A 6,909-nucleotide genomic window follows, 5' to 3' on the forward strand; every position below is an offset into this window, starting at 1 on the left:
GTTGTTCTCCTGGCTGAAGTTTGGTCCTTTTACAGCATCCTGCCATGCGATTACATTTGTTCCTGACCACCGAGAACACTCACGCTAACTTTTATCAGTGGAAAAAAAGTTAGCTTGTTTATATTATGCTAACATAGCTGTGTCGCTAGCGGTCACGTAGCACATCATTATATAGCAGCTAGCCCAACTTCAGTAACCCTACAAACGTCACTGCTGTTTAGTTTTCTGTCTTCATTTATGCTGGAAGTGATAACAGAGCTGTACGTTTGAATTTGTTTCCAAACCCCCGCAGTAAGGACATGCTATATTGTATTTAGATAGAAGCTAGCGAGTTTTTCAACTCTCAGTAATGCCATAGTGATCATTTGATATATGGACCTGCAGCGGAGTTTAGGCCCAGACACGGCTAGTGACGTCAGACTGAACAACCGGATAATGCCGATAAAAGCTTGACAGTCACGTGACCCCTACGAGCGAGCGCTTTGGTGACCGTGGGCTCAGGATCCTGCTCTCAGCTTGAGGTTCGGTTTAACAGTGGATTTTAAACTGCCGGTAACTGTAGCAATGGCACTAAGTCCTCATCAGTGTTACCTTCAGTCAAAGAGCTGAAGAACTTCCTGAAGAATGAAACAGAATCAACACAAACACTGTGAGAGTGTACCATGAGGAAGCTGTGGTCCTCAGGTTCAGCTCGCAGGTACTTGAAGATGACCTGCTCCATAAACTTCTCCATCAGGTCCCAGTCCTCCACCATCCCGTGTCGGATTGGCCACTAAACAGCAAAGGACGGAGAACAGCAGCAGACCAAACCATCAGGTTTCATTTACATCTCGTTGCACAAACAGGGTCCTGCTTCTTTTCCTTCTCCTACCTTGGTTGCATAGTTGGGTTTGTCTACGGCTTCGTCGCCGATGTAGAAGTCCAGGTCATCGACTCCTCGTACGAGCCTCCTCTGGGCCTGCTCTCCCACGCTGGCCGACTCCTTGATTGCGATACCTGGTGCATGCCATTAACACAACCATAAACATACATGAGTCACGGCTTTCACTGGTTACAGCAGAATAAACCATTGAAAAGTTTATTATGGCTACTCAAAGCACAAAGTGCCGGTGTTCTGGGAATCCATCCTACCTGAAAAAAACATCCTACCCAATGTTTCTGCGCAGACGTGGCGCATGCGCACTACACCAACGCCGAATTAACTTCTCTTTCTTTCACCCATCCGGAATACTTCTTAAGGTTATGGTTATGGTTAGGTTTAGTAGCAAGTCACTGTCAAATTATAACACGGGTAGGACGTTTTGTCGGACTAGGATGGTTTCACCGGAGTGGGGGGTTAAACACACGGTTTGTTGAGTCTGCAGCTGACAGAGAGGAACAGACATGTGGAGCAGTTCCTCCCTAACCTGACCGTCTGCATTGCTCACAGGGAGAGCCTGCAGTGCATCAGTGTGTAATGCACAGTAATCTCACACATTTATTAACTGTGAAAGTCTGCAGCAGTACATAACCAGGATCGCCTCCTGTTGGCACATTTACACATGTGGGTAACGAAGCGCTGACATGCTGCATGATGGGAAATCAGTCATCAAAGCAGCCTTCAGCTGACTGTTGGTGTATACATGAAACTGAGCTGAGTAACTCCATGAAGGAGGTGATAGAGGCCGTGATGAAAGCACAACCTCATATCCAAACTGTCGCGCGCTCCGAAGCCTTCGGTTGGTCCAGTTTTAGTCTGATATCTGGAACCTGTTTGCCTTTAGACTTGACGCAGCGTGTGAGGAGGTTAATGATGTGGTGGAGTGTGCAGCATTGGACCATAAAGCTCTCACATTTAAGTCCACGCTGGAACCAGTTGGCCCATCACATACTGTTTTGTAGCCGACCACTTCAAAGCGTTCCAGGCTCCGGTTGCCTAGGTGACCCTCTAATGTATTTACCACCAGGTCATATGTCACTCAGTGGTATTCTTCGCTGTCATTGGGTAGACCCTTGAGTTGCTCGCCTCCAAGTTGAGGAGAGAACATCACAGATCTGCACACTTCACATCAGCGGCCCTTTCTTCATCCACGTGCGCTTGAAGTGGCCAAAGATGGTTCACTCGTTACTGAGAATACCTTCCAGTGTGTATGCAGCTTTAGACTGGTTGGTTCTGACTTGGAACTCATGTCACAGTTATCTTATTGGGAGAACTGGGACAAAAGGTGTTCCACAGGGGTCAGTACTTGGCTCTGACCTATTCACCTGGTTCTCAAATAACCTGGTATCATTGACTAACAGCGGCTCTATTCATTACTATGCTGTGGATACTGTGGTGTACTCATTCACACCTTCTACTGACAAAGCCTTGAACTACCATTCATCCATTTTTATCAAACATTTACCCAGTTTAGAGAGGCTGCAGCCTATCAGAGGGCTGCTCTGAACCTAAAACTGTTTGTTTGGTCATTTCAAAGATGTGATTAGATTTAAGCTTCTCTGGTTAGATAAAGACTTATATTTTTATACTTATGTGGAAGAACTGATGAAGACGCAGAGTTAGGTTCACTTTGAGCTTTAGAAACAGAAAGTGAACCTAACTTAACCTTAACTGTCTGTCCGTCGTTGCTGTGAGATGCTTACAGGACGGCATGATGAACTGTGGCTCGGTGTTTCCTGCATAGCCGATCTTTGTGTATCTGCAGCCACACAGACAGAAACAACAGTTAGACATAAAGGTTCTTAACATCTGGCTGTGGGTCCAAATACGGCCTCTGTAGAAAACAGTGGAGTGACTCCCAGCAGACATTTATAAATTCAGTTTTGCACATAAAACATTGATAAAACATCAGGAAATGAGTCAGCAAACAGAGGCGTGACCGATTACTGCTTTGTCTTTGACCTCTATGTAAATATTCAGTTCATGTAGAAAATGATGAGCAACAGTAACAATAATCAGGACCTGCAGATACAAAGCACCAAAACATCATTTCAGCAGTTTGACTTCAGGAGCGTTTGCCTGACGACACTCACAGTGTTTGACTCATTTTTACTGCAGACCTGTCCTTAGGATGATATCCTTTTACCTCATCATAAGGGAAAAGTACCTAAAGTAACTGTAGTAACTGTAAAGTAACTGTAGTAACTGTAAAGTAACTGTAGTATTTTCACTACATCAAAAAAACACGAACAAAAAAAATGACATCTTGTTCCATTAAACTGAGTTCTGACAAATAAATCATGAAAGATTAAAAATGAACCGAACTGGCTGTGATTGCTGGATAGACCCACACGTCTAATACCTGACCCTGGGATCAGTTCTAATACCTGACCCTGGACCCTGGGATCCCTCTCCAAAGCCAGACCAAACTGATCTGGGACCTGCTCTTGAGTGTTTTTGGCTGTTATGCGTGTGTTCACGGCTGACAGTCAGCTCAGCGTCACCCTTTAAACGCCTGCAGCCGTGAGCTATTTCTAAACGACCCCACGATGTCACCTTGGCTCGGGGGCACGGACCGACGTCGAGGCTGAAGGAGATCACATGATCTCTGATTCTGAACAGGGGGAGGGGGGTCAGTGTGCAGCTGTCCCACATTCACACTGTGGCCCAGAATAGATCGCGCACAGACTGGTCCACAACTTCACCTGAACCTCCACCCAACCAGCAGCTCCCACAGCAGCAGCTGGATGAACATGTGGAACAGCTGGAGCTCAGTGTAAGCACCGCCATCAGCCCCTCACCTGCCCCAACCACCTGATCATCACAGCGCGTTTACCTCCACCCACTGATGGATGATTCCAAGAGCCAGCTTTTATTTTGGTAATCTGTCCCTGTAAACACAAGCACGCGCGTGTACAAAAACACACACACAAACACGCACACTCACTCCGGAGGATTAAATCCAGGAAAGCTGCGGGTCCAGATGGCATCAGCTCGAGGGTCGTCAGGTCCTGCGCAGACCAACTGTGTGGGGTGATGGAGCACCTCTTCAACCTGAGCCTGAGGCTGGGGAGAGTCCCACAGCTCTGGAACACCTCCTGTGTGTGGCTCTGACATCCCCCCTGATGAAGACTCTGGAGCGGTTGGTCCTGGCTCAGCTTCAGCGCCTAACAAGCTCATCACTTCAGTTTGCCTACCAGCCTGGCATTGGAGCGGATGATGCCGTCATTCACCTCCTACATCGTTCCCTAGCTCACCTGGAGACCGCTGGAAGCACTGTGAGAATCATGTTCTTTGATTTCTCCAGTGCCTTCAACACCATTCTTCCCTCGGTTCTAAAGGACAAGCTGGAGAACTCTGGAGTGGACCATCACCTCACTACCTGGATCCTGGACTACCTCACTGACCGACCACAGTATGTGAGGACTCAGGGCTGTGTGTCGGACAGGGTCGTCTGCAGTACGGGGGCCCCACAGGGAACGGTTCTGGCTCCGCTCCTCTTCACCATCTACACTGCAGACTTCTCCCACAATTCCACCCAGTGCTTCCTGCAGAAGTTCTCTGATGACTCTGCAAGAGTCGGCCTCATCACTGATGGGGACGACAGGGAGTACAGAGGTCTGACCCAAGACTTTGTGGACTGGTGCCAGCTGAACTACCTCCAGATCAACGCCAGTAAAACCAAGGAGCTGGTGGTAGACTTCCGCAGGCACAAGCATTCTCCACTGTAACCACTGAACATCCAAGGTATGGACATCGAGGCTGTGAACAGCTACAGGTACCTTGGTGTTCATCTGAACAATAGACTGGACTGGACTCATAACTCAGACGCCCTCTACAGGAAAGGGCAGAGCAGGCTGTACCTGCTGCGGAGACTCAGGTCTTCTGGAGTGGAGGGCCCACTCCTGAAGACCTTCTATGACTCTGCAGTGGCCTCAGCCATCTTTTATGGTGTGGTCTGCTCTGCATCTCTGCCGGGGACAGGAAGAGACTGAATAGGCTGATCAGAAGGGCCAGCTCTGTTTTAGGATGCCCTCTGAACTAGGGCTGGGCTATATCATACCGTTCACGGTAATACCGGTGTAATTTTGGGCAACGATAGGAAAATGAAATATGGCGATAGAATATGGGTAAAACGCGCGTGCGCAGTGCCTTTGTTTACATGCGCACATGGCGGCGACGCAGAATGAGAAGAGCGAAAGCGGATCGTTGAATGAAACGATGAACCTGAACTGGTTTGTAAAAATGCTGCAGCTTCACTGGTGTGGAACTGGTTTAGCTTTCGTCTGTCAGACACACAACAAAGCACTATTTTTGGTAGCGCATGCTAGCGGGCCGTCGTTATTACCGTGTTGTTTGGAAAATACGGCGCACTTAAAATCAATCCTTTGATTTTTCTGAAAGTCGACAGAGCCCCTTATAATCCCGTGTGCCTTATGTATGAACTCTGGTTGTGTTACTGACCTCGAAACCATTTTATGTACACGGCGCTCGAAAATCTGTCAAATGTTTCAGTACGACTTTGCTAAGCTACGAAGCCGCACCGCTTGATGGATTTGTGGGAGCATTACGGCTATCGTAGGCGGAGCCTCGCGGAGTGATACGAACTGTGCTTCAACATAATATTACCGTATTGTGTGTTTATAACCTCTTTTTAAGTTTTGTGGGTATTATACATGGTTATGCTGAGGATGTGTCGCCCGGTTTCCACTGGAAATGTCAGCCAAGAATTTGCATTTGCACTGTTACATGTTTATATAACTTTAATGCAGATATAAAACAGCTGCTTGTTTAAGTGAAAATACATTGATGGGTTTTTTGCACTAATAAAGTTGTGGAGTTGTAAAGTATTTTGTCTAGTGTCAATTATATCGTCAGTTATATTGTTATTGCAAATGTTCAAATGTATATGGTGATAAATATTTTTGGTCATATCGCCCTGCTCTACTCTGGACCCAGTGGAGGTGGTGAGTGACAGGAGAATGGGGGCTAAGCTGTCATCCCTGTTGGACAACATCACCCACCCCATGCAGGAGACTGTGACAGCACTGAGCAGCTCCTTCAGTGGCTGCGGCACCCACAGTGTGGGACGGAGAGATTTCACAGGTCTTTCCTGCTGTCAGACTCCACAACAAAGACTCCAACTGATCAAACACACAAACCCACACATGTGCAACAAGACTAAGTGCAATACTCTTTCTGGCATCGTTGTATTATACTCATATTGTATATAGCATTTGTATTCTATTTTATTCGATTGTATATAGTATTTTATTTTTATTCTATTCTATTCTATTGTGTACAGTACCTTATGATATATTATTCCAGTGTTTTTTCTCTAATTTTTCTATGCAACTTTGCACCGTACACTGCTGTAACAAAACTAATTTCCCACGCGTGGGACTAATGAAGGCTATCTTATCCACATACATGATGCTGTTCACAAAAACACATGACGTCACATGTAATGCCACTGCGCGCGCATGTGTGTGTGTGTGTGTGTGCGCTTGTCCTGACCCGGTCCCGCAGTCTATCACGCACGGGGGCAGCTGCAGGGACATGGCGCGGTCCTGCTCGGTCCGGCCCGCAGAGCTCGGTGTCGGTGGTCGAAGCGGAGTCCGGTGTGTGATGGAGGGAGGAACGCGTACGCTCTGCGTGCGGGTACGTGAGCATATGTGTGTGCGCGAGCACTTCCGGGTCGGAGGGCGAGATGGAGAAAATAGAAACAGCTGACGCGGCCCCGGTAACCGGAGTCTGTGCTACGTTCACGTAATGTGCGTAAATGAGATCGCTGCTGTTCAGAGCACAGAGAATGAAAGAGAGGAGGAGGAGCAGGCTGTGATTGGCTCATCCTGCTTCCAAAATGTCAACTAATGCGCACTTTGAACTTTTAAATAAAGTTTATGGACGACAATGACGCGCTCGGTGTGATGAGGCGGGACGTCCAGCAGGGGGCGGCAAACACTTACAGCAGCATAGATAGATAGATA

General features: G+C 47.5%; 1 protein-coding gene across 4 annotated transcripts in view; it reads right to left on the reverse strand.

The window, feature by feature from the left end:
• actr3b (actin related protein 3B) overlaps window positions 1–6,694 on the reverse strand; it is a 13,613-nt gene extending 6,919 nt beyond the window's left edge. For 2 of the 4 annotated variants that reach the window (XM_005944644.2, XM_005944646.3), the window contains exons 1-4: window positions 3,867–4,194; window positions 2,623–2,678; window positions 872–996; window positions 662–772 (exon numbers count right to left, since the gene is read on the reverse strand). In XM_005944644.2, the coding sequence (XP_005944706.1) occupies window positions 662–772; window positions 872–996; window positions 2,623–2,678; window positions 3,867–4,099 (525 nt within the window). In that variant the 5' untranslated portion in view covers window positions 4,100–4,194. Of the gene's footprint in view, window positions 1–661; window positions 773–871; window positions 997–2,622; window positions 2,679–3,866; window positions 4,195–6,436 lie in introns of those variants that run through there. The other 2 variants (XM_005944645.3, XM_014340846.2) reach the window with 2 other exon arrangements.
• Window positions 6,695–6,909: the final 215 nt, after the last annotated feature.

This window comes from Haplochromis burtoni, unplaced genomic scaffold (assembly GCF_018398535.1).
Source record: "Haplochromis burtoni strain Fernald_Lab_line unplaced genomic scaffold, NCSU_Asbu1 Contig_408, whole genome shotgun sequence".
NCBI classification, from domain to species: domain Eukaryota; kingdom Metazoa; phylum Chordata; class Actinopteri; order Cichliformes; family Cichlidae; genus Haplochromis; species Haplochromis burtoni.